The sequence below is a fragment of the Microcaecilia unicolor genome, chromosome 1 (genome assembly GCF_901765095.1).
Source record: "Microcaecilia unicolor chromosome 1, aMicUni1.1, whole genome shotgun sequence".
Classification (NCBI taxonomy): domain Eukaryota; kingdom Metazoa; phylum Chordata; class Amphibia; order Gymnophiona; family Siphonopidae; genus Microcaecilia; species Microcaecilia unicolor.
In genome coordinates, this window is record NC_044031.1 from 504,234,995 (window position 1) to 504,262,677 (window position 27,683).

General features: G+C 45.1%; 1 protein-coding gene across 3 annotated transcripts in view; it reads right to left on the reverse strand.

The window, feature by feature from the left end:
• Positions 1-27,233, reverse strand: part of LOC115477848 (alpha-tocopherol transfer protein-like) — a 91,296-nt gene extending 64,063 nt beyond the window's left edge. For all 3 annotated transcript variants that reach the window (XM_030214971.1, XM_030214963.1, XM_030214956.1), the window contains exon 1: positions 26,971-27,233. In XM_030214971.1, coding sequence (XP_030070831.1) covers positions 26,971-27,174 — 204 coding nt within the window. In that variant the 5' untranslated portion in view covers positions 27,175-27,233. The remainder of the gene's footprint in view (positions 1-26,970) is intronic.
• Between the last annotated feature and the right edge of the window lie 450 nt (positions 27,234-27,683).

Here is a 27,683-nt window from a genome sequence, read left to right on the forward strand (position 1 = left end):
TCTCCTCCCAAATGAGATATTGCACATTCCATTCACCTAGCTTTGGACTATTTCTACCTGTTCAACTACCTTTCTCCCCCTCCTGCAACACAACTACCTCCCCTCAGATCTCCACCTCCCACAGCCTCCAGATTAAGAAGTCTCTGTATCCTGAAGCAGCATCTTTGAACATCCATCTGTGAGTAAATTATCTGTGATTTATTCAATAAAAGAGACTTCATAAAATAATAGAGACTTCAGGTGATTGCTGTGCCAGGGTTATGCTCCATGATATTGGGGCTTCTAATTACCAAGTTCCAAGAGTCATGACACTCAAAACCATGAGAGAGAGAGAGAGAGAGAGAGAGAGAGTGTGTGAAAGTGCACCTTGTTTGTTGGTTTTCACCAGACTGTAAACACTAAAGAGTAGAGACTGCCCATTATGACAGTAATTTATACAGCATTTTCTTCATGTAAAGGCTGTTTTATACACAGAACAGTCTTTGTTTGGTCTTCTCCCTGATTATATACAACAGTTGCTGCAATTACCATCATGCAATGCCCATCGTGTGTCGAGAGACTATCTACTTCACCATTTTCTGAACTGTAAGAATCTCCTCTACAAATCAATTCAATCATGCCAGTTTTTCATATCAAGCTAGTAAGCAATGGAATTCCCTCCCAAAATATCATATCAAAGCTACAGTAATATCACAACAGAACAAAGCAACACATACTATGAATTGCTTCCATGCATTTTAAAAAGTGACATTTATGAAGGAATTTCTCAAACACTGGTCATTCTGTCAAAACTGATACTCATCAACAAAGAACAGGTTTCCATTCTACTAATGCACAGAAGGAAAGGTTTATCTACAGCATAAATATCACTCAATTGTATCTAATATTGTTCATTTGAAAATTTCACATAGCCATTTGAATCTGTGAGGGCTGGCTCAAGGCATGAGTCAAGTGAGGCACTGGCTCTGGGTGCCAAATAGCCTTCACAGCAGTGAAAGCATATTGATTTATTCTTACCACTGTCTTCTCTACTCTGCACAGCCACCAATGCTACAACAGGTTTAAATGCGAGAACAGATATTTCCTGATTGCATTTAAATCTGGGGGAAATGCTAGCAGCCAAGAGTGGAGGAGGGCATAGCGATGAAAGTAGAGCAACATGCTCTCGCTGCTGTGAAAAAGCAGGTAGAGTCAATGCTGGGGGGAAGGAGGCAGCAATAACAGTTGGCTCTGGGCACCACAACCCCTTGAGCCAGTAATGAACAGGGGCGTAGCTACGGGTGGGGCTGGATGGGCCCAGGCCCACCCAATCTCGGCTCAGGCCCACCCAGGCAGCCAGCAGCTCTCCGGTCCTCCTCCTCCAGTCCTACCTGGCCTGCCACGAATCGATTGTGCTTACATTTGTTTTTTTAATGCTGGCGGGTTGGACGGGTCCAGAATTGAAAGTTGTAGGCCATAGCGCTGCAGCTGCACACCGGTGCTGCTACCACTACCATCGCTCACTGCCTCCATCCGGTGTGTGGACTACTCTGCTCCTGCTTTGCCGTGCTCGCTTTCCTCTCTCTCCCCCCCCCCCCCCCCGTGCGCCTGACAATGCCACAGACTAGTGCACAAATCTGCTGTCTGCCGTCAGTGTCCCGCAGTTCCCGCTGTGGCTGGAAAGATCAGTTTTCTCCACAGGCCCCAGCACTCCTCCGCGGCCCCACAACAGCGTCACCATGAGGGATAAAACACCGGCAGCGAAAGCGGTTGCCCTTTAGTGTAAGCCAGCAGGAGCATCGCGAAGAGGAGCAGGGAAACAGTCCCGAAATCCAAGCAAGAGCCGGGGGAGTCCACTGGGGAGAAGGAGCACACGGTAGCCATGAACCAGCTCATGCTGGAGGTGCTCTCCTACCTGGTCTGGGCGTCTCTCTACCTAATCCCCATCTACCTGGTCGGCTACCTGGGCTTCAGCGTCAGCTGGGTCCTGATCGGGCTCTTCCTGTGGATGTAGTGGAAGAAGAACAAGAACTGGAAACAGTCCCGCCTGGCCGCCGCCCATGAGCTTTTGGAAGACGAGGTGGGAGCCAGTAGCAGGGGGCTGCAAGTCCAGCATCTGCCGGCCTGGGTGAGTAAAAGCTGGGGATCCCGCCAGGTCCGGGCGGCTCCATTGAACCAATCACTTTGGAAAGTGCAGCACGCAGCCAGCCAAAACTGAGCGACCTGTCACTTTAGCTTGAAGTTTAGCTTTGCTTTAGAAGTTCATAGTTTGTTGGATTCAAGTGTGTGTGTGTGTTATTAGAAAACTTTGTGGGTAACTAAAGTTGTATTCCTTCCTGGATCTAAGGGATCTGGTTATTCGCTTTTTTTTTTTTTAATGATCTTAATGAATAATTACAATTTCTGAGAGAGAGCAAATCAAGGTTGATGAATTTTCCCTGCTTTTTTTTCCCCCACTCGTTTTTGGAAACTTGACATCTTCCTCCTGTATTTTGCATACTGTGGTTGTTGAGAGCAGACAGTTTTTTTTATTTGTTTCATTTGTACCCCGCGCTTTTCCACTCATGGCAGTTCTGTAATTGATGAGGGTTGTGCCTTTGTTACTGGAATTGGTGTTATGGCTTGCAACATAGGCTCTGAGAAGCCTCTTTGCAGGATTTAGTATTATTTCACAAAGCACCTGGCAGTGAAGGGATTTTTTTGTTGCTATTAGTGAGGTGCTACCAGAATTTGAATAAACTGTTCCTATGGAAAGCTGTAAGAGGAAACATTCTAGTTATGTTCTGTATGCTACAGATTCCACAGTAGGTAGAAACAAATCTTAACGTTGACAGTGATTTTCTTATTTCATTAGTTAGAAATCTGGGGCTTTGTTTCATGCGTTTTTGTTGTGTTGAAGAGTAGACAAAGGTTAACAGTTCTGAAAACTGTAAGTTTATTAACTGGTGTAAATAAATTGTTGTTGAAATAAAAGTAAATTCTGTAAAGAGTACTCTATATTTCCAGTGGCGTTCCTAGGGGGGGGGGACACCCGGGGCGGCGCCCCGCCCCTGGGTGCAGCGCCCCCCGGCAAAAGACCCCCCCCCACGAAAGAGCCCCCCCCGGGTGCATGCCGCTGGGGGGGGGGGTGCCGCAGCGCGCACCTGCTGCGAGTTTACTAACTTTGCTCGTTCGCTGCAGCTCCCTCTGCCCCGGAACAGGAAGTAACCTGTTCCGGGGCAGAGGGAGCTGCAGTGAACGAGAGAAGTTAGCGAACTCTCGCAGCAGGCGCGCGCCACGGCACCCCCCAAGCGGCATGCACCCGGGGTGGACCGCCCCCACCGCCTCCCCCTTGGCATGCCACTGTATATTTCCCTCATGCCCTTTTTTTTTTGTACCACAAACTGCAGCGTTCAGTGTTTCGCCTACATAAACATTATGGTTGAGAATAACTGAGCTAGACTGTGGGGGTGGAAGTGCTAAGCTTTAGTAAAAGGGCCACTTTGTTATGATTCTCCTACCTACCTATATACCTATATACACAGTGCCCACCCTTATTAGCTCTGGGCCCACCCAAAATGTCAGGCCTGGCTATGCCACTGGTACTGAAATCTTTGTTGAAAAAAGGTGTCATGTTCTTGCAAAAGACAGCTGCTCAGTACTACAGTAGCATTTCATGACTAGCTATGCAACAAGCTGAAACCACAGCATATTGTATGCAACTGATTCAACATTCTGAATTCAGAGTCATACACAACCATAATAAATTTCTCTAATCCCATTTCTTCAGTTCTTTCAGTTGTCAAATCCTTTGTTGCTGATTGTCATTACTGTTAGATTGTAAGCTCTCTTGAGCAGGGACTGTCCCTCCCCGTGTTTAAACTTGTACAGCGCTGCGTAACCCTGGCAGCGCTATAGAAATGCTAAGTAGTAGTAGTAGTAGCATTATAGTGACAATGTAGACTGGCACTGTGACTAAGGCCACAATTCTCTGCGCTTTGATGTTCAGCTGGTTCAGCCTGAGCAATCTACAGAGGCAGTGAATTGTCACTTCCTATGGGTGAGATGCAGCAGAGGAGAGACCCCCTTGGTGGGGCCAGCTGGAGGCAGTCTGTATATGACATTACCTCTATTGACCTCCCATATGTTTTGAAGACCACGGGGGAGGGGGGAGGAGAGGGTACTACAGAGATGCCAGACCTGTGGGGTGGTGGAGGGGCAGAAAAATGGAGGAAACGCTGGGGCTTGTGGGGGGAAGGGGGATGAAGAATGACATGCTTGAAGGGATGTTTAAAAAATGACCCACTCTGGGTGTCAAATATGCTAGGTAAGCCACTGTGAAATAATAAAGAGAAAAATACAGATTACAGGTAGAGTAACACAAGTCAAACTGTATTCATCTTTACAGGGTCAACCCCATCGTTAGGGAAACTTAGGGGGTTCCTGCTGGGAATCAACTGTGAGTGACATCAGCCTGGCTATGGAGCCTAGCTCAGCAACTCCGAAGGAGCCACGGACACAGGCAGACACATTAGAACGTTGGTGGTGAGAATTATTATATAGGATTTTTACTGCTGTAACTGTCTATTGCTTATGTTTGATTTATTCTTACTGTACACCGCCTTGAGTGAATTCCTTCAAAAAGGCGGTAAATAAATCGAGCACAGCAGTTTTGAGAGTGGCACCAGGAGCTTCATTATGCATAAGCATACTGGGAACATCAATGACTCCATTAGCCAGTTCCCAGTCTCAGGCAATACAGACTGGGCACTAGTCCCTGCTCCAGCACCACTTCTCTCTCTCTCTCTCTCTCTCTCTCTCTTTTACCGCAGAGTTGGTTTTCATTTTGCCACACGTCCATTTTCTAGCCCAATTAAAAAAAATCCTTTACCTGAAAATTGCCCCAGAGAAGACCATACACAGAAATTAGATCATGCTTTATCCCTTCAACCTTATTCTTTTAGTTTTGAAGATGCAAAGCTATGCACATTATTGTCCCCTCCCCCTCCCCAAGGCAGTATACAACACATGCAGCTAGAAATAAAATTTACCATTTTGATAGCAGCATGACAATAGTAAAATGACCAAATATCGGCAGTGAGACAAAGTTGGAGATAGTATTCTAGTAATAGGACTAATATGATACAGTATCATCAGTATTTATCAGAACTGTGAAACATTTATTTATTTATGACATTTATACCCCACATTAGCATGAAATAGACTCAAGCTGAATGTGGCTTACAAACAATAAAGTGAATAAAGCATAATAATGTACAGAATATAACACAGATTACATCTAACAGAAATATGATAAACATAAGCAGAATAAAAATGATACCATAACATGGAAAAACATTCATATAATACAGATATGATTCTCACAATGACAGCATAATACAGATGAAACACCTTAATACACATTACAACATTCTTTATCTGTCTCTGCGTTTAGGATTTATAACTGAGGGATTTTATCAGTTTTACTATAAACACCTGTGCTCAGCATTCATAGTAATGTAGGTAATAAATAGAAATAATTCAAAACATAGAAAAGAAAATAAGATGATACCTTTTTTATTGGACTAACTTAAAACATTTTTTGATTAGCTTTTGAAGGTAACCCCTCTTCTTCAGATTGCAAATAAGCAAATGTTGACAAATATCAGTATAAGTGAAACACAAAAGCATTCCAATGACAGTCTCACAGGATGAGTAGGGGTAGTTAGGTGAGAAACAGGGAGAGTTGGGCGGATGAGAGACAGGGAGAGATGGATGGCTGAAAATGTTTGAAATACTTCCTGTATAAACTTAATCCACACTGTCTGGGTATTGCCTGGCAGCACAGTGTAAGATTATGCAGGAAGTATTTCAAACAATTGTGGAAAATCCCCTGAAGAAGCCTGTCCTGTGGTGAAATGGGTTCCCCTTGGGATTTATTAAGCTAAGTAGAAATTGAATACCTCCTTTTTTCACTACATGTTTGATGAAAAGGCAATTTCTCTGAGGACAAGCAGGCTGCTTGTTCTCACATGTGGGTCGACGTCTGTGTCGGCCCAGGAATCGGCATTTTGCAAGCAAAATATAAAAAATGTTTTGCCAGAGTCTTCTGGCACGCGTGCAGCATGAACCGCGCATGCGTGGATTGATTTCCCACCCATCGCGTGAGCGCGTTCCCTCAGTTTTCTTTTCTCCGCGTTGAGGTGCGGTAGTTTTTTTCTGCGCTCCTCTCAGGCCCAGGAAAGAGTCTTTGACTTTTCACTTTTTTCTCCTCATTTTTTCTTTATTTTATTATTTAAAAAAAAAAAAAAAAAAAAGTTCCTGTAGTGTACTTTTAGTTTTGTCCCCTTTCGAGTTTCCTTTATTTTTCGTCACGGCCGGTTTTTAGGCCGCGCAGTCAGGTTATTCCCTTATTTTTGTCTTTCTTCTATGTTTGTGCAGCGCTGCGTACCCCTTGTAGCGCTATAAAAATGCTAAATAGTAGTAGTAGTAGTACTCTTTTTTTCTTTTATCAGGCACAATCGCATCTTTTGATTTTGCCGAAGCCGCTTTTCCTTCCATGTGATCGAAGACACCCAGCGGCTTCAAACATTGTACTCGGTGCAACCGGACCATCTCAGGTACCGATATTCACGCCTGGTGTATCCACTGCCTTGGGCCCGACCATAGCCCAGCCGCTTGCAGTCTGTGTCTTCGTATGAAGAAATGGACCCAAGTGTCTCGAGAAGCCCAACGAGAAAAGCTATTTGGGGCTTGGCCCGGTCCTTCGACATCGACATCGGTACCAAGGTCGTCATCGTCGACATCAACATCGAGGGAAGCATCGAAGTCGGGAGCGGAGGTAATAGCTGCTGGAAGACCAATTCGCGCTGGGAGCAGTGAGGCATTGAGTGGGTCTCCACCTGCCTCGAGGCCTCCTGTTATGCAGGCCCCCCCGGGACCGACCTTCGTCGGACCCGGCCCCAAGGAGGTGTGAGGATTCCGCGTCCTCACTGGTACCGAGGAATCTCGATGACGGGCATTGAGTGAAGGCGAAGAAGCACCATCATCGTTCTCCTTCGACACACGGTGCCGGGAGGTGCGGGGCATCGAGGGAATCGGCACCCGAGCAGCGTCGGCGCCGAGAGGATCGCTCCCCCTCTATTCAGGAGATGCCAATGCGTCGGTCTTCTGGCAACCCGGTACCTGCTCCCGAGCCTCGAAAGATTCTGCCACTGGCTCCTTTACCAGCCCCGCAGCCTTGTCTGATGGCGGCTCTCAATGAGCGCATCAGGGCCCTGCTTCCAGAGCTTCTGGAAGGATTGCTGCGCCAGTCTGCTTTGGTGTCGGGGGTGCTTGCTCCTTTCGTACTGTCTGCTGCAACGGCATCTGGCCCTTCGCCTGTGACGAGGTCCCCGACCTCGGTGCCGCCTGTGGCATCTGTGTCAGCTGCCAGCCAGGACGACTCCCCTTCGATGTTGGTGGAGGAAGCTTCACCGCAGTCCAGGCAGGCGTCGACTTCTCGGCACCACAATTGAGGACATCGCTCCTCGGCATCGAGACAGGCTCAGTTTCGGACTGCTCTGAGGGATGTCTTTTCCGATACTGAAGATGAGCGTTCGTGGGAGGAAGAGGAAGAGCCCAGGTACTTTTCTTCTGACGAGTCCTATGGGATTCCCTCTGAACCTTCCCCTCCACCAGAAAGGAGACTTTCTCCACCAGAGAGTGTATCCTTTACCTCCTTTGTCCGGGAAATGGCTGCGGCTATTCCCTTCCCTATGGAGGTTGAGGAAGAACCCAGGGCTGAGATGCTCGAGGTCCTGGATTATCATTCTCCGCCTAGAGAGGCTGCAACAACTCCTTTGCATAATGTACTGAAGGAAGTCCTTTTGCGAAACTGGTCGTTCCCTCTGTCTAATCCTGTGATACAGTGGCGTAGCCAGACCTGACATTTTGGGTGGGCCCAGAGCTAACATGGGTGGGCACTATGTATATAAGCATGAGTAGTGTTTCTTGGCATACTACAAAATAATGCCTTAGAATGCACTTGATGATGGATTTCTCTGCCCAACAGCTGCCCTGCATCAACATAAACCCCAAACATATTTAATGGAAAAAACAATATTTTTAAATATAGTTATGTTATGCCATATCAAACTTGACCAGACATAAGTCCATCCTTAGCTAGCATCAGCCATTCCCTTCTGTACCTTACCCTCTCCTCCCCAACCATCCCCATAGCCCAGTATCAGCCCATCCCCACCGTCCATCCCATAGCCAGGTATCAGCCCTACCTTACCCTCTCTCCCACTCCTCCCTGTAGCCTAGTCTCAGCCCTGTCCTACCCCCTAGCCATCCCCCATGGTCTATCATCTCCTCCCCCCTCCCCCAAAGGACACCAGCACTAAATATAATTTTTTTAAATGTCCTGGTCCCTGCAGAGCCCACCTACACCCAGAGACCTGCCTACATTAAATTTAGAAAATTTTTTTAACCTGGGCAATGCAGAGACCAACCTCACCCAAAAACCCACCAACATTTACAACCTTTTAAAAATTTTAACCTGGTCACTACTAAAATTTATTGTTGGTGGGTTTCTGGGTGGGGGGGTGGGCTGTTCACTGTCTAGGGCAAAATAAAGGTATATTTTGGACTCTTCACTGTAGGAAAAAAAGGTATATTAATGATTACACATACCTTTTTTTGCCCTAGGCAGTGAACAGCCTACCCCCACCAGGAAGTCACCACCAGCCAACATTAAAATTAAAACATTTTATTTATTTTACCTGGAGGACAGCTGGCTTGCATGTGGTGGCAGGAAGTGCAGACTGGAGCACCCTGCTCTGTTCTGTGTGTGCTGGCTCCTATGCCTGTTCTGGCCTGGGGCCGCAGGGCAGTGCTGAGGGTGGCCGGGGAGGGGCAGGGTCAAGAAAAGGCTGATATTGCTCTAGCCAGGGCACAGTAAAGGAGCTGCAGCAACACTAATTTAAGTACCTTCCCTTTGCAAATGAAAGAAGCAACATAGAAGTGCCTCTGAAGGGATAAAGAGAAAGCGGAGGCAGAAATTAAGGCAGTTTTCAAAGGAATTTTCCTGATTTACTAAGCAGTTACCAAAGCAAGTTCTGCACTGTGCTGAAAGGAGAGCAAGGCAAAGCAGCAGAGTCCAGAGTGAAGATAGAGTCAGACCTCATAGTGAGTAGCGTCGTGGGAGTGTGCAGCGGTAGACTGGCCAGGTCTAGATCAGGAAAGGGGACCCAAATTAAGAAAAAAAAATTAAGTCTAGTAGGAGCGGTAGTAGGACTGGCGCTGCTGGCTACCGAAACGCTGCACGTCGTGGAGGCTCAACTGAGCCGTGGCACAAAGGCACCAAAGCGCACATCCTATCAGGACAACTGGGTGGGCCTGAGTATAGTTTGGGTGGCCCACCCGTAGCTACGCCCCTGCTGTGATCCCGAAAAAAGCTGAATCCCAATATCAGATCCATGGTGAACCTGGATTGATGAGGTCTCAGCTACCTCACAATTTCATGGTGGTGGACTCCGCCCTCAAAAGAGCCAAGAGCTCTAGGGACTATGCCTCGGTGCCCCCAGGCAGAGAATCTAGAACCTTGGACTCTTTTGGGAGGAAGACGTATCAGGCCGCTATGCTCGCTGCCAAGATTCAGACATACCAGCTCTTCACGAGCGTCCACTTGCGGAACTCAGTGAGGCAACTGTCCAGCTTGGTTGATGCACTCCCTCCGGAGCAGGCTGAGCCTTTTCGCCAGGTGGTCAGGCAGCAGAAGGCGTGTTGAAAATTCTTGGCCAGGGGTACATATGTTCGACACTTTTGATGTAGCATCCAGGTTCGCTGCCCTAGGTATAGTGATGCGCAGACTCTCATGGCTGCGTGTCTCTGAACTGGATCATTCGGTCCAGCAGTGGATGGCGGATGTTCCTTGCCAGGGGGGATAACCTTTTTGGTGAGAAAGTAGAGGATCTAGTTGACCAGATCAAGAAGCACAATGATGCTATGGATTCTCTCTCCCGCCAGGCATCTTCTGCTAATACCTCCTCATCTAGGAGGTTTTTTTGGAGAGAAGAGGAGTGCTCCCTATTCCTATGCTAGGTGTAGGTACTGTAAGATTCCTCTCCCATGGGTGTGTCTGAACCTCCAACCTCTGCTGCTGGGCTGCTCAGGACTTCTCTCCCACAGGTGTGTCCGAACCTCCAACTCTGATGCTGGGATGCTGCAGGACTCCTCTCCCACGGGTGTGTCCAAACCTCTGACCTCTGCTGCTGGGCTGCTGCAGGATTCCTCTCCCACTTGTCTGCCCAAGCCTCCAAGCTCTGATGCTGAGCTGTGTCTGCCTCTCTTTTCCGCAGTGAATTACTTTAGGAGGATAGCGTCCTACCCAGCAAAATATCCTCTTTCCCAAAATGGCTGACATCCCCACTCAGTCTGTTCCCCCCTTGGTGGAATGCAGTACCCATCCCACAAGACTGTAGGTTTGCAGTTCAAACAGCCAGTCCTAATAACTTTTTGTCCCTCTGCTCACCCCTTTCTCCCGAGGGAGCAGGGTGTTAATGTACTCCAACAACAGTTTATGTCAGTGCTTCCTCTCTCTCTCTCTCTCCATCTCTCAAAACACAGTCCAAACTCCTCACTTTATTTATTTTATTTATTTGTTGTATTTGTACCCCACATTTTCCCACCTATTTGCAGGCTCAATGTGGCTTACACAGTACCGTAAAGGCGTTTGCCAATCCGGTAGAGAGCAGATACAAGGTTATGTTGTGTTCGAATAAGGTAGCTGATTTCTTGGCTCCGGTAGGGTCGAATTGAGTGGGGTTGTTTATTGTCCAGTTTGTTCTTTGGTATAGTTGTGTGGCCGGATGTGGGGATTTACGTTGGATCAGTAGGGTAGGCCCCTTTGAAGAGGTTGGTTTTTAGCGATTTTCTGAAGTTTAAGTGGTCATGAATTGTTTTCACAGCTTTTGGGAGTGTGTTCCATATTTGTGTGCTTATATAGGAGAAACTTGATGCATAGGTTGTTTTGTATTTGAGTCCTTTGCAAGTTGGATAATGGAGGTTTAGGTATGTACGAGATGATCTGAATCTGTTTCTGGTTGGTAGATCTATAAGGTCTATCATATAACCTGGGACTACACCACAGATAATTTTGTGGACCAGGGTGCAGATTTTGAAGGTGATCCGTTCTTTGATTGGGAGCCAATGTAGTTTTTCTCGGAGGGGTTTGGCACTTTTGAAGCATGTTTTACCAAATATCAGCCTGGCCGCAGTGTTTTGGGCGGTCTGAAGTTTTTTTGTAAGTTGTTCTTCTTTGTAAGTTGTAACTTCTTCTCCTCAAGTTGTGTTAAGGAAAAGAGACCCTCCTCCCTCAATTGTCAGTCAATAACCTCCTAACAACCACCCCAAGGATCAATTTGGCTGTGTTCAACTCCTCCACAACAGCCTATCAAAATTAGTACAGCTGTTGTAACAGTTCTTATCACTTATTAATCCTTTTGGCTGTACCTAAGCAAGAGCCGAGTATTCCATTAGCCCTTCTTACTCCTCCTCCAGCTAGTCTCCCCCTCCCTCAGCTCCCTGCATAGCCTTATCCCAGTCCTTCAACTCCTCACCTGGCTCATCTCACAGGTGCTCCTCCTCTACTTGATAGGACCCCATCTCCAAATCTTCCTCTTCCTCTGAGGGCTGCTGGGAGTTGTAGTTCTGCCCTTCCTGTTCCCTGTTCCGCTCTAAGGGTTTCTGGGATCTGTAGTTCTGTCTTCCCTTTGAACCTCGACTGATCCCTTCCCACCAGGGGGCGATCCACCCTACCTCGAGAACTCTCGGACTTGTAGTCTGTTCTTCTTGAAGGAAAAACTTTCCCTTTACTTCTTTCTTGAGCCCCCTCCTCTTCCCCAAAACCTGACTTCTCACAGTACACTCCTACTTCTCGGCAGCCTGCCCAGGCTCAGTCCCAGCACGCTCGTTCTCGTCAACAGCATGCACCTAAGGCCACTGCGGCTCCCCAGCAAAAGCAAAGGACGGGCTTTTTACCGGCTCCAGTTCAGCATAGCCTTAGTAAACGTGTCCGTACCGGACGACTTGCTGGTTGGGGGGAGGTTAATGTTTTTTCACCAAAGGTGGCCTCTTATAACCTCTGACCTGTGGGTTCTTCAAATTGTCCGGTTAGGATACACCCTCAATCTGGAATCCAAGCCTCCAAATTGCCCACCGGGAGCTCAGTCCTACAGTTCCCAGCACAAGCAGGTACTTGCAGAGGAACTCTCTGCCCTTCTACAGGCCCAAGCGGTCAAACCCATTCCACCAGGGGAAGAAGGGCTGGGGTTCTATTCCAGGTACTTCCTTGTGCAAAAGAAAACAGGGGGGATGCATCCCATCCTAGACCTAAGGGCCCTGAACAAATTTCTTATCTGAGAAAAGTTCAGGATGGTTTCCCTGGGCACCCTTCTTCCCATGATTCAGGAAAACGATTGGCTATACTCTCTGGACTTAAAGGATGCTTATACACAGACCTTGATACTTCCAGCTCACAGGAAGTATCTTCAATTTTGGCTGGGAACCCAGCACTTTCAGTGCCATGTACTGCCTTTTGGCCTGGCGTCTGTGCCCAAAGTGTTTACAAAATGCCTAGCTGTAGTTGCAGCGTCGCTACGCAGACTGGGAATGCATGTGTTTCCTTATCTCGACGATTGGCTGGTGAAGACCACCTCGAACGAAGGTGCTCTGGAGTCCATGCGAATGACTATTCAGGTGCTGGAAATACTGGGGTTCATCATAAATTATCCCAAGTCCCATCTCATCCCAGTCCAAAAATTGGAATTCATTGGAGCTCTGCTGAACACTCAGAGAGCTTGAGCTTATCTCCTCGAGGCAAGGGTGGACAACCTTCTGTCCCTGGTGTCCATGGTTTGAGCGTCTCAGCAGGTCACGGCTCGGCAGATGTTGAGACTTCTGGGGCACATGGCCTCCACAGTTCATGTAACGCCTATGGCACATCTACATATGACATCACCTCAATGGACCCTAGCTACCCAGTGGTTTCAAGCTGTGGGGGATCTAGAAGATGTAATCCAACTGTCCACCGACTTTCGGAATTCTCTTCAGTGGTGGACGATTTGATCCAATTTGACCCTGGGGTGACCATTCCAAGTTCCTCAGCAATGAAAAGTGCTGACAACGGATGCATCTCTCCTGGGGTGGGGAGCTCATGTAGATGGGCTCCACACTCAGGAAGCCTGGTCCTTTCAGGAAAAAGGTCTGCAGATCAACCGCCTGGAATTAAGAGCGATCTAGAACGCTCTAAAGGATTTCAGAGATTGGATGTCCAACCGAGTAATCTTAATTCAGACAGACAATCAAGTTTACACCAACAAGATCTCGCCTTCTGTGTCAGGAAGCCATCCAGATGTGGCTTTGGGCTCGCCGTCATGGCATGTTTCTCCAAGCCACTTATCTGGCAGCCGTAAACAATAGTCTGGCCGACAGGCTGAGCAGGGTAATGCAACCTCATGAGTGGTCACTGAACATGGGCGTAGCATGCAAGATCTTTCGAGTGTGGGGCACCCCCTCGGTGGATCTTTTTGCCACTCAGATCAATCACAAGTGCTCTTAGTTCTGTTCCAGGCTTCAGGCCCATGACAGACTAGTGTCAGATGCCTTTCTCCTACATTGGGGAACAGGCCTTCTGTATGCGTATCCTCCCATACCTCTAGTAGGGAAGACTTTGCTGAAACTCAAGCAAGACTGCGGAACCATGATTCTGATTGCACCCTTCTGGCCGCGTCAGATTTGGTTCCCTCTTCTTCTGGAGTTGTCGTCCGAGGAAATGTAGAGATTGGAGTGTTTTCCAACCCTCATCACCCAAAACGAGGGGTCGCTTCTACATCCCAACCTCCAGTCTCTGGCTCTCATGGCCTGGATGTTCAGAGCTTAGAATTCGCCTCCTTGGGTCTTTCAGAGCGTGTTTTCCGAATCTTGCTTGCTTCCAGGAAGGATTCCACGAAGAGGAAAATGGAGGAGGTTTGCCGTCTGGTGTGACAGCAGGGCCCTAGATCCTCTTTCTTATCCTACACAGACCCTGCTTGAATACCTTCTACACTTATCAGAGTCTGGTCTCAAGACCAACTCCATAAGGGTTCACCTTAGTGCGATTAGTGTAGAGGGTAAGCCTATCTCTGGACAGCCTTTAGTTGTTCGCTTCATGAGAGGTTTGCTTTTGTCAAAGCCCACGGTCAAACCTCCACCAGTGTCATGGGATCTCACCGTCGTTCTCACCCAGTTGATGAAAGCTCCTTTTCAGCCACTGAATTCCTGCCATCTGAAGTACTTGACCTGGAAGGTCATTTTCATGGTGGCTGTTACTTCAGCTCATAGGGTCAGTGAGCTTCAGGCCTTAGTAGTGGATGCACCTTATACCAAGTTTCATCACAACAGAGTAGTCCTCCATACGCACCCTAAATTTCTGCCAAAGGTGGTGTCGGAGTTCCATCTGAACCAGTCAGTTGTCTTGCCAACATTTTTTCCCCATCCTCATGCCCACCCTGGCGAAAGCAGTTTGCACACCTTGGACTGCAATAGAGCATTGGCCTTTTACATGGAGTAGACAAAGCCCTTTAGACAATCCGCTCAGTTGTATGTTTCTTTCTATCCCAACAGGAGGGGAGTCGCCATGAGAAAACGCACACTCTTCAATTGACTAGCAGATTGCATTACCTTCACTTATGCCGAAGCTAGGCTGACTCTGGAGGGCCATGTCACGGCTCATAATGTTAGAGCCATGGCTGCGTCAGTGGCTCACTTAAAGTCAGCCTCCATTGAAAAGATTTGCAAGGCTGCAACGTGGTCATTGGTCCACACATTCACATCTCACTACTGCCTTCAGCAGGATACCCAACGCGACAGTTGGTTTGGGCACTCAATGCTGCAGAATCTGTTCGGGGTTTAGAATCCAACTCCACCCCCCCTAGACCCATTTTTGTTCTGTTCCAGGCTGAACTCTCAGTTAGTTGTTTATGGTTTCAGGTCAATCTATGTTATGTCCTCGCCGTTGCGAGGCCCAATTGACCAGTGTTCATTGTTTTGAATAAGCCTGGTTGCTAGGGATACCCCACATGTGAGAACAAGCAGCCTGCTTGTCCTCGGAGAAAGTGAAGATACTTACCTGTAGCAGGTATTCTCCGAGGACAGCAGGCTGATTGTTCTCACAAACCCGCCCACTGTCACGATTGTGGCCTTGACCCCTCTTTTGACTCACCTTATTTCTGCTGGTCAGCTCATGAGCTGGCTTCTATCTGTATTGTTGTGTTTGTCCTGCATGTTCCAAGCCTCACTTTGGTGTTCAGTGTGTAGGGTTTCCACTTCCTTTGTGTTTCAAGCCTCACTTTGGGTTCTGTGTATTTCCTGTCACTGTCCTGTTTATAAGGAAGTGGTTGACTTTCATTCAGGGCCTTTGCAATGCCAAAGGTCTCCAGGTCAGTCCATGTGCTGTGTGCACTTCTGCCTTGTTCTTGTCTGTGTCCCTGTGGGCACTTCTGCTTTGTTCTTAGCCTGTGTGCCCATGGGCAGTTCTGTTTAACATGCCGGTGTTGTTCTCTGTTTGTTAGCCTTGCGTCCTGCCTAGTCTGTCTTGCTGTTCTAGTCTCCTCTACCTTTTGCCTTCAGCCATTGTTCTGTTGATTGTCTGTGTGGGTCAGCCTTGTGTCCTGCCTAGTCTGCCTTGCTTGTTCTAGTTACCTCTAGCTTAGCTTCAGCCATAGTTCTGCTGTTTGTCTGTGTGGTCAGCTGTGTGTTCTGCCTAGTCTGTCTTGCTTGTTCTAGTTCCCTCTGCCTTCAGCTCCAGCCCCCTTCCAGCTTGTCCCTGCCATGTTTGTTTTCAGCTCCTGTTCCTGCCAAGCTTGTTTTTAAATCCTGAATCTTGCTTGAGTATCCTGAATCCCATTCCAGTCAAGCCAAGCTTGTTCCAGTATCCAGTTCCAGTCCAGTCAAGCCAAGTCTGTTCCAGCATCCAATTCCAGTCCAGCCAAGCCAAGTCCATTCCAGCATTTGGTTCCAGTCCACTCAAACGAAGCTTGTTCCAGTATCTGACTGTAGCCAAGCCAAGTGCATCCTGTATCCAGCCCAGTCTTGCTTGAGGGATGTTGCCTCCTGCTGCCGCTCAACGACAGTAGGCCAAGGGCTCACATTGTTCCTGAGTTTGTGCCTGGTTGTTCAAAGCCTGGGATCGTGACACTCACCTCCCCTTTGGAATTGTCATTTATTTATTTCTATACTTTTTGATTTAACTTAGGGAACATGCTCACGTGATGGGAAATCAGTCCGCGCATGCGCGGTACGTGTTGCACGCGCAACAGAAGACTCTGGCAAAAAAATTTTTAATATTTTGTTTGCAAAATGCCGATTCCTAGGCCGACGCAGACGTCGACCCACATGTGAGATCAGCCTGCTGTCCTCGGAGAATACTTGCTACAGGTAAGTATCTTCGCTATTCTGCAATATCCTGCATTATTGTAGTATTAGTGGTAACTTTAAAGAACTGAAAAGTCATTTTGAAAATGCAAAATTTGAAAACACAAAAATAAAGTTTTGTAGGAGGTTTTTGGCTGATGACTGGTTCTATTTAAAAGAAAATGCAGCCGTCAAATGAATGGTGACATTTATATACAGCCATAGTGCGTATTACTATGGCACCTTGTAGCCTTTTACTACTGAGCCCTTTTTTCCTCCATTTTTTTAATATGAAAAAAACAAACAAAAAAAGGAAATATGAAGTAAATAATGTGACTTGATATTATAATTATTAAGAAGGTTACACGAAGCTTTTTTCCTGAGTGTGCATTTCTCACTGTTTTGGTGATTTAACTTGGCATTTTTTTGTGGGAAATAGTTCTTCTGTGATTGATTAGAATAATCCAAATGTGCCATTAATAGTGTCTGTATAATTAATTGGAAGTCTTTTGCTTGAAAGCAGAATCTAAAATGTCTTAACTTCCACACGTAAATACCTTAGCTGTTAACAACTGGACATGAGATTCAGAAGTTAGATGATTGTCTAATATAACACCTAAGATTTTCAATTGAGATTCCACTATATTTTACTCCATTGAATACCAAATCATTTGTTAGGTACATTCGACTGATATTTGGCCATTTTGCCTTCCCTTAGTGAAGGAAAAATGAGTCAACGCCCCTCAGGGTTCCAATATGTTGAAATCGGGACTACATAAATTGTAGCATCCTCCAAGGATTTAAAAAAAAAAAAAAAAAAAGGCGGGTGGACCTTCAGTGTTCAGTTAAAGAGTGCAGTGTTAATAGTTTCCTATTTAGCTTCATGTTCCAGTTTAACAAAGTAGCTGGGAGTGATTGAGAAGCAGCACATTCTGCACTGTTGCACCACCCACAGCTGGTGTTAGATATGCTGAGGCCCAGGGCAGAAATTTAGCAGGGGGCCTCATTCAGCTTTAGAGAAGTTTGAGAACTCCGTGTGGCACAGGTGCTCCAGGACAATTACCCTGCTTTTTAGCCCCCCTCCCCCATTAGCTCTGGTACCATTTGCTAGTTACTTCAATAGCAGACACTAGATGGGATTAGACCAGTAGTTCTCAATCCAGTTCTCAGGCCATACCTAGCCAGTTGTTTTAAGGATACTGACAATGAATAGACATGAGGTAGATTTGCATACAATGTAGTTAATCCATGCAACTTTATCTCATACATATACATTGTAGGTATCCTGAAAACATGACTGGGTATATCCTGTGTAATGAGTTGAGAATCCTTGGGTTAGGTCAGTGATTCCCAAACTGGGTTTCGTGAAACTAGGGTTCTGTGAACTTTCTCTAGGGGTTCCACATTAGTTGTGGCAGAAGCAACCTTCAGTCACTCATGCCCATGCTGACTGTGCTGACAAAATGGCTACTGGGACCTCCCATACTATACACCATCTTCAGTAAATTCCTTCAAAAAGGCGGTAACTAAATCCTCATAAATAACTAAATAAATAAATGACAGCTTCATGAGACTGCTGCTGGAGGTCCCAGCAGCCATTTTGAGAGTGGAGTCAACTTGGGTAGGAACACTGTGGGTCACTCCTGCTCATGTTCGCTCCAATCTCAAAATAGCTTCAGGGATCTCTAGTAGCAGTTTTGTAAGACAGCTACAGGAGGTCCTGGCAGCCATTTTGTCAACAGAGCCAGCATAGGCAGGATCGACTGGGGGAAGTGGGTGAGGGGGCCTATGTGTGGTTCTGGGAAAGGAGATTCAATAAGTCTGTGCTGAGGGTGGGAAGTGGGGTTCCTCAGTTTATGAAAAATACTTTAGGGGTTCCACCATAGGAAACAAAGTTTGGGAATCACTGGGTTACGCACAAGCACTCTAGTATTCCCTTTCATTTCCACCCAAATACTTTGCCAGTGAGTATTGGGAAGAAAAATGTTATGGCTATAAACAAAACTTATTTGATGCAGGGTTTGTACTTTGCCCACTCCTGATCTCTCTCCCACCTTCCACCCTTTCAAAAGATAACCAAATAATGCAGAATAGAGAGCACTGTACCTAGAAATGGTAGAATTCATCAGTGTGGCAGCACGCTGGGTTAAAGTTACACCTAGGGCTGGTTCAAGGGAAAGGGAGAGCTATTCTGATACCTGAGTTACACTGTGACCTGCCACAGCCCAGGCATATTTGCTCAGTTGATTGACTGAAGGTTACATGCAGTGCTTGATTAACCTTCAGTCACTGTCCTAGCTGACATGAGAGGTTGAAGCATATTAGAGGTTTGCAAACTCTGTGTGTTTTTCTGATATCTGGTACATCTTGAGCCAGCAATCTGGATCATTTTATTTATTTTCATAAGGCCTCCCTAGCTTGTTCAAGTGCCAGAATGGTTCTTCTGGATACTCAACTGACATTCTGAGTTCTGTGATGCACGTGAATATATATTCCAGGTATTGGAAACTTAAATATTGATCTTGGAACTGAAGCCAGACTTTATTTTGTTACAAGAAAGGATTTATTTTGGGGAAAATAGCTCTAGAGCAACTCACCACTGTTTATAATTTAAGAGCAGGCGCTGTATTTAAAAGTTTTAGGATATTAATTTCTCCACCAATCACCAAAGGTGATAATTGCAATAAATTAAATAAATTAAGTATATATATAAGATACCATATACTCAGAACACAAGGAGACCGTATTTTTAGCTTCAAAAAGATTTTTTTTTTTTTTTCAATTTCAACTTACATTTCCAAGAACAATCTTGTATAAGAAGTGTTATAACTTCACAAGTATCAAAGAAACATTTATACACTATAATCAACAAAATTAAATAATAACACTTAAGTCCTCATTATATAGATTCCAAGATTGAAGTGGAGAAAACAGGAAAAAAGAAAGAACTAAGCAATCTTAGCATATAGCAATTCTAGTGCAAAACAATTTTCATTTAACTCCCATAGTGTTTTTTGAAGCCACGAAAGCGGACAATTGACTCGGATCCATAAACACATATTTAAGGGAGTTATAATTCACAATACATTTACATGGGAATTTTAAGTAAAAGGTTCCTCCCAATTGTAAAACAGCAGGTTTTAACAAGAGGAATTGTTTCCTCTTTCTTTGAGTATCCCTTGCAACGTCAGGGAACAATAATACTTTATGTCCCAAAAATAACTTCTCTTTATGCCGAAAGAAAAGTCTAAAAATCCACTGCTTATCCGGTAACAGAGCTACGGCTGCAACCAATGTTGCTGTCGTTATCTGCTCTGTCATTGATGTTTCAAGAAAGTCTGTTAAATTCAGAGATGGTTGTTGTGTCTGCATAACTTTCTCTTTTTGTGGAATATAATACGACTGAGTAAATGGTGGATAATTAGATTCCGGTATTTCCAGTATCTCTTTCATATATCGTTTTAACATATCTAGTGGACTAATCATGTTCATAATTGGAAAATTTACAGATCTAAGATTGTGTCTACGCATATAATTATCATATATCTCCCCCTTATTCCTAAGGTTCGATATATCTTTAAGAATTGTAGCTTGAATATTTTCAACCTTAGATACTTCTTTTTCTATTTTTTCACAGTGTTTTTCAAGAGTCTTTATATCTAAGGAGTTTTTTTCTACTTTCTTATCGATGTCAACTGATTTCTGTACCATAAAGTTTGTTTGCTTAAGAAAAGCTTGGGACATCTGAGCCATTAAGTCCCACAATGAGTTCAAGGTAACCTCTGCTGGTTTTACTAACATTCCAGGAGGTAATACAAACAGTGTTTCCAGAGTCTGACCTGATTCCGTGGCGTCTCCAATCTCAGAAAAGCTCAAGTTGTTACTTTCTGAGGGTAAAATCCGACCCTCCGACTCCCTCACCGGTTGTTCTAAAAGAGCTTCACTCAGGGAGGTTTCCCCTTCACACTCCGGTACGGGGCCTCCCGATTCCTGGGAGGGGGAGCTTGTCCACTGAGGCTGCGAGGGTGGAGTTCTTTCATTGGGGCTCAGAGTGACTTCAAGACCTGGAGACGCCGTAATGCCCTCCTTAGCCACAGCACCTCCTAAGGTATCGCTCCCAACTTGTATGTTTTGACCCACAGGCCGCGCGAATCTGTCCATCGGACCTGTAGAAGGAGAGGTAGGCATCAGGGAAGCACGGACCGATGTTTTCCCTCTCCGTTTCGGCATAATTATTCCAGGAAATCAAACGCGGTCTGCAACGTTGCTATATGCGTTCCGCCATCTTGGAATCCCAGCTTCAAAAAGATTGATTTAATATACAATTGCACACGAGAGGTAGGTTTTAAGAGATCTTTACAGATAATCTGTGCGTAAGTAAGGCAAAGTAGCAGATCTAGATCAAAAGTTATGTTACTTACAAGTCCTTGTTACAAGCATGCTGTGGTCCAGCTGATTGATGAGCACATGTTTCAGGAGCAAGGCATCAGCGGACCCCAAAGAGAGCAGCAGGTCCCAAGAGGAGGCAGGTTCCAAGAGAGCGAGCTGGGCTGTTTCCAGGCCTTTTATAATGTTAGCAGAGAAGCATGGTGTGTGCATGTCCTGGATATTTTGCAAGGCATTATGGTTAATGTAGTCTGTTCACATGACCACATTATAAGTCCTTCCTTTCTGCACATGTCTGAAAGCTGATGGGAGGGGCAGGTATACCTTTGACAAGCAAATGTCCTGTTTATGGTTTCCCCTCTGAAGTCTTTGTCTTCAATGGGCTCTCCAGACTTTCAGTTTCTTGGGTCTTTGGTTTTCAGAGATGTCCTGATGAGTGTCCAGGTACCCACCTTTTGTTCAGTCTTTTTAGGTGGGAGGGCAGAGAGAGTTATATATCTCTCTTTTGTCTTTGTTAAGTGTTTGTAATTAACTATCCCTGCTATCAGAAGTTCCCAGAAAAAGGAATGGGGAGAGAGGGGCTTGAAATGAAACTATTTTCTCTGCTGCAGTGTCAAATATATAAAAGCTGGACAAATATATTGGTGTATATATAATCCAGCAAAATATAATAAACTGATACCATTACAATTTTAGCAGACATTGCTAGCAGGCAATTCAAAAAAAATGGTTCTAGTCCTTGAAAAAGTATCAATTTACAGAAGATGTTCCTTTGCAAAAGGTGACAATAGAAAATCAAATTGTAGATGTCAATATAAAGTCTCTCATTGATATATTTATTTATTTATTTTATTGCATTTGTATCCCACATTTTCCAACCTTTTTGCGGGCTCAGTGTGGCTTACAATACATTATGAATGATGGAAATACAATTTGTTACAACTCGATTATGGATTACATTGTGAAGAGTTATGCGAGACAAAATCAAAGTATCGTTAAGGAATATAACAATGGAAAAGAACCGTGAAACATTGAAAGGAGACAACGGGAAGCTAAAAGGGCAATTTATAATAACAAAAAGACATATGGTATACATTTTTCGGTGAGTAAAGGTATAAGTGAGGTGAGATTACGGGAGATGAGAGTTCAGAAGTGGATGTATTGATGCATTACTGAACAGTGAACAAGTTTGTTACTCAAAAGTTTTCTTAACATAATTAAAATTCCCAAAGTTTCAAACAAAGCAACAAGAAGTATACTTAGATATTTCAGTAAACAGTTAAAATTAAAATTAAAATAATTTGCCCTACCCTTCTAATGTGATATTTTGAATTCTGAGGAAATTATTTAATGTTTCGAAAGCTCCAGTCTTGTTTTATTTTTACTTTTTCACTGATCAATGTGAAGCCAAGTAGATCAGGGTGCAGTTCGGCAGATCCCTCTACAAATCCCCACTGCCAGACATGTAAAAGGTGACTACAGTCTGAATAGAACACAGAAGGCCCCATGTTCAAAAATAAACCTGGGTACTAGAGGCCATTAGCACAATATTAGCGCCCATATTTACCAGCGCAGAATGTTCAGAGGGGTCTAACACAGGAAACGACGAGCGTGCCAGGCAGTAGTGCGAACAGCATGCAAATATAGTCAAGCTCATGTTAATGAGGTCATTTTGTATTCCTCCCCAATGCTCAGAAAAGAGTGCCTGAAACAAAACTGCCTTACCGCTGTAAGAAATAACGCCAGGTCAGAGCAGGCGTTAGGGTGTTGAAAGAGAGATTTTCATATGATTCTCATGCTTCTCTCATGATTCTTTCTGCAAAATCTGCCGGTTTTGATTGTTTTGGAAATAGGAGGAAGCTCATGCAAGCCCTTAAGTGCTGGTCGTGAGAAACAGCAGACCCAAGCAAAAGCATACATCGATGCTGGAAGGATTACCCACGACCCAGCCAGCAGCAAACAGCAACCAAGGAAGGGGAGGAGTACTCCTTCCCTGCCTAGGAATCGCTGGAGACTGGCTGCCAAACTAACGAAACAACCGCACACCGACGCACCACCTCCATCATCAACAACCTGCACACACATCGCACCCTCACACACACACACAAAAAATAACTCTGTGACACATACACACACACACACACACAAAAAAAAACACATGCTAGCGCCCGTTTCATTGGTTTCGGAAACGGGCCTTTTTTACTAGTGTATACATAAAACTTTAATTTCTTCCACCCCCCCCCCCCCAACCAAAAATAGTTGGCTGTCTCTTTTTGCCCTTTTTTCACCAACACCCCTGTTCATAAAAACACCCCAGATTTACTACTGCATAACAAGTACTCATATCTTCTTAATATCTCCAGTAGAACCCATTTAAAAAAATAGTTCTATTTCATTTTAACCAGATCTCATTTTCTATAAAGCTGCAGGACTTTCAAACTTTTCACTGTTGGATGTGACCTGTGTCAAGCAGGACAGGGCTGTCTGTTCCCTTCCCCTCCCTCTCAGCCCTGTAGTTTTGCCACTGGTCATCCCAAATTATACTTTTCGGATCTTATTTTCACAGACAACAAGTGTTTGCCCGTCTTGTGATCCTCAGCAGGTCAGCAAACATACTAACCCAAGGTTCTGACTTATTTACCTAAGAAACAAAAATGTATACAGTGGTGGAAATAAGTATTTGATCCCTTGCTGATTTTGTAAGTTTGCCCACTGACAAAGACATGAGCAGCCCATAATTGAAGGGTAGGTTATTGGTAACAGTGAGAGATAGCACATCACAAATTAAATCCGGAAAATCACATTGTGGAAAGTATATGAATTTATTTGCATTCTGCAGAGGGAAATAAGTATTTAATCCCTCTGGCAAACAAGACCTAATACTTGGTGGCAAAACCCTTGTTGGCAAGCACAGCGGTCAGACGTCTTCTGTAGTTGATGATGAGGTTTGCACACATGTCAGGAGGAATTTTGGTCCACTCCTCTTTGCAGATCATCTCTAAATCATTAAGAGTTCTGGGCTGTCGCTTGGCAACTCGCAGCTTCAGCTCCCTCCATAAGTTTTCAATGGGATTAAGGTCTGGTGACTGGCTAGGCCACTCCATAACCCTAATGTGCTTCTTCCTGAGCCACTCCTTTGTTGCCTTGGCTGTATGTTTTGGGTCATTGTCGTGCTGGAAGACCCAGCCACGACCCATTTTTAAGGCCCTGGCGGAAGGAAGGAGGTTGTCACTCAGAATTGTACGGTACATGGCCCCATCCATTCTCCCATTGATGCGGTGAAGTAGTCCTGTGCCCTTATCAGAGAAACACCCCCAAAACATAACATTTCCACCTCCATGCTTGACAGTGGGGACGGTGTTCTTTGGGTCATAGGCAGCATTTCTCTTCCTCCAAACACGGCGAGTTGAGTTCATGCCAAAGAGCTCAATTTTTGTCTCATCTGACCACAGCACCTTCTCCCAATCACTCTCGGCATCATCCAGGTGTTCACTGGCAAACTTCAGACGGGCCGTCACATGTGCCTTCCGGAGCAGGGGGACCTTGCGGGCACTGCAGGATTGCAATCCGTTATGTCGTAATGTGTTACCAATGGTTTTCGTGGTGACAGTGGTCCCAGCTGCCTTGAGATCATTGACAAGTTCCCCCCTTGTAGTTGTAGGCTGATTTCTAACCTTCCTCATGATCAAGGATACCCCACGAGGTGAGATTTTGCGTGGAGCCCCAGATCTTTGTCGATTGACAGTCATTTTGTACTTCTTCCATTTTCTTACTATGGCACCAACAGTTGTCTCCTTCTCGCCCAGCGTCTTACTGATGGTTTTGTAGCCCATTCCAGCCTTGTGCAGGTGTATGATCTTGTCCCTGACATCCTTAGACAGCTCCTTGCTCTTGGCCATTTTGTAGAGGTTAGAGTCTGACTGATTCACTGAGTCTGTGGACAGGTGTCTTTCATACAGGTGACCATTGCCGACAGCTGTCTGTCATGCAGGTAACGAGTTGATTTGGAGCATCTACCTGGTCTGTAGGGGCCAGATCTCTTACTGGTTGGTGGGGGATCAAATACTTATTTCCCTCTGCAGAATGCAAATAAATTCATATACTTTCCACAATGTGATTTTCCGGATTTAATTTGTGATGTGCTATCTCTCACTGTTACCAATAACCTACCCTTCAATTATGGGCTGCTCATGTCTTTGTCAGTGGGCAAACTTACAAAATCAGCAAGGGATCAAATACTTATTTCCACCACTGTACATAAAACTTTAATTTCTTCCACCCCCCCCCCCCCACCAACCAAAAATAGTTGGCTGTGTCCTTTTGCCCTTCCTTTGCCAACACCCCCTGTTCATAAAAGCACCCCAGTTTACTACTGCATAACAAGTACTCATATCTTCTTAATATCTCCAGTAGAACCCATTAAAAAATAGTTTTACTTAATTTTAACCAAATCTTATTTTCTCTAAAGCTGCAGGATTTCCAAACTTCACTGTTGGATGTGACCTGTGTCAAGCAGGACAGGGCTGTCTGTTCCCTCCCCCTTCCTCTCAGCCCTGTAGTTTTGCCACTGTTCATAAAAACACCCCAGATTTACTACTGCATAACAAGTACTCACAGTGCATGTTTTCTAGCAAAAAAGGTGCCCGTACTCAAATGCCAGACCACCCTTCAGAGCTGGGGTGATCACTGAGGGACCCACCCCACAATAGCCAGGCCCCCTGCAACCAGTCACAGAATCTATGAAAAGGCAGAATTGGTGTGTAGAGCCTATAAATTGGGGACCATGAGTTAATTTTAGCAGACAATGAAAAAAAGGTGTCGGTACTCAGTACCCCCAAGTACCCCCTAAAAAAAAAGCCCTGAGTACTCATATCTTCTTAATATCTCCAGTAGAACCCATTTTAAAAAAATAGTTCTATTTCATTTTAACGAGATCTCATTTTCTCTAAAACTGCAGGACTTCCAAACTTTTCACTGTTGTATGTCACCTGTGTCAAGCAGGACAGGGCTGTCTGTTCCCTCCCCCTCCTTCTCAGCCCTGTAGTTTTGCCACTGGTCATCCCAAATTATACTTTTCGGATCTTATTTTCACAGACAACAAGTGTTTGCCCATCTTGTGATCCTCAGCAGGTCAGCAAACATACTAACCCAAGGTTCTGACTTATTTACCTAAGAAACAAAAATGTATACATAAAACTTTAATTTCTTCCACCCCCCCCCCACCAACCAAAAATAGTTGGCTGTGTCCTTTTGCCCTTCCTTTGCCAACACCCCCTGTTCATAAAAGCACCCCAGTTTACTACTGCATAACAAGTACTCATATCTTCTTAATATCTCCAGTAGAACCCATTAAAAAATAGTTTTACTTAATTTTAACCAAATCTTATTTTCTCTAAAGCTGCAGGATTTCCAAACTTCACTGTTGGATGTGACCTGTGTCAAGCAGGACAGGGCTGTCTGTTCCCTCCCCCTTCCTCTCAGCCCTGTAGTTTTGCCACTGTTCATAAAAACACCCCAGATTTACTACTGCATAACAAGTACTCACAGTGCATGTTTTCTAGCAAAAAAGGTGCCCGTACTCAAATGCCAGACCACCCTTCAGAGCTGGGGTGATCACTGAGGGACCCACCCCACAATAGCCAGGCCCCCTGCAACCAGTCACAGAATCTATGAAAAGGCAGAATTGGTGTGTAGAGCCTATAAATTGGGGACCATGAGTTAATTTTAGCAGACAATGAAAAAAAGGTGTCGGTACTCAGTACCCCCAAGTACCCCCTAAAAAAAAGCCCTGAGTACTCATATCTTCTTAATATCTCCAGTAGAACCCATTTAAAAAAAATAGTTCTATTTCATTTTAACGAGATCTCATTTTCTCTAAAACTGCAGGACTTCCAAACTTTTCACTGTTGTATGTCACCTGTGTCAAGCAGGACAGGGCTGTCTGTTCCCTCCCCCTCCTTCTCAGCCCTGTAGTTTTGCCACTGGTCATCCCAAATTATACTTTTCTGATCTTATTTTCACAGACAACAAGTGTTTGCCCGTCTTGTGATCCTCAGCTGTTTCATCAAACTCTAAATACAATCCTGAACTTTGTGTCTGGGAAATTACAACTGATTATCTTCCACTGAATCTCTCCTGTTCCTTTCCTCAGCATACATATATATATAAATAAAATATACAATTTTTTTTTACCTTGTAAGCTAGATCAATGTTGAAATCCCTGGCTCTGAGGAAGCGCAATAAGAAGTCATCAGCCAAGCCAAGTGGCCAGTGCTCACTCTCCCCTTGGGCTCGCTGTTTAAGGAGGTTGATGGCTTTTCTAACCACCTTAGAGTGGTCTGGCAGCTGGTTGAGTTCGGGGTCTCCCCTGCTGAAGTCTGGCAGTACCTCTGACATACTACAGACAGGAATGAGTGCAGAAAAGCAACTGCAGGCTGTGCACAGGACAGATGCTGTTGCCAGTAGCAGCACAGTTTGGCTAAGGGGAGCTGTGGTTAACTTAAACTAGAAAAAAAAATAGGAAGGCTAGAAGCTAACAGGGTGGAGCATTTGGGATTTCACTAGCACTTAAATTGCAAAGTGGGTGAGCCCTCATCACATTCTCCTCTGCCGGTTTCCATGTTTTTGAAGATTGCTTCCCCCCCGGGCCCCCTTGCAATGCATTCTTCATATTGTGTTATTATAGATATAATTCTGGTGGCTCAGCCAGCTTGTTTCCAAAGCCTTGGCTAATCTGAATGTAAAAATCATGTACAAAAGTATAGGATCTCTTCATTAGAGTGTTGTACATATCTTAACTCTTTCCACAGCCTGGGGTGTTTATAGTCCACCATATGACTATGAAATTCATGGAAATTTATTTGGATTTGCCACATGCCTTTTCAGTAGCAGCTTAAGATGAGGTA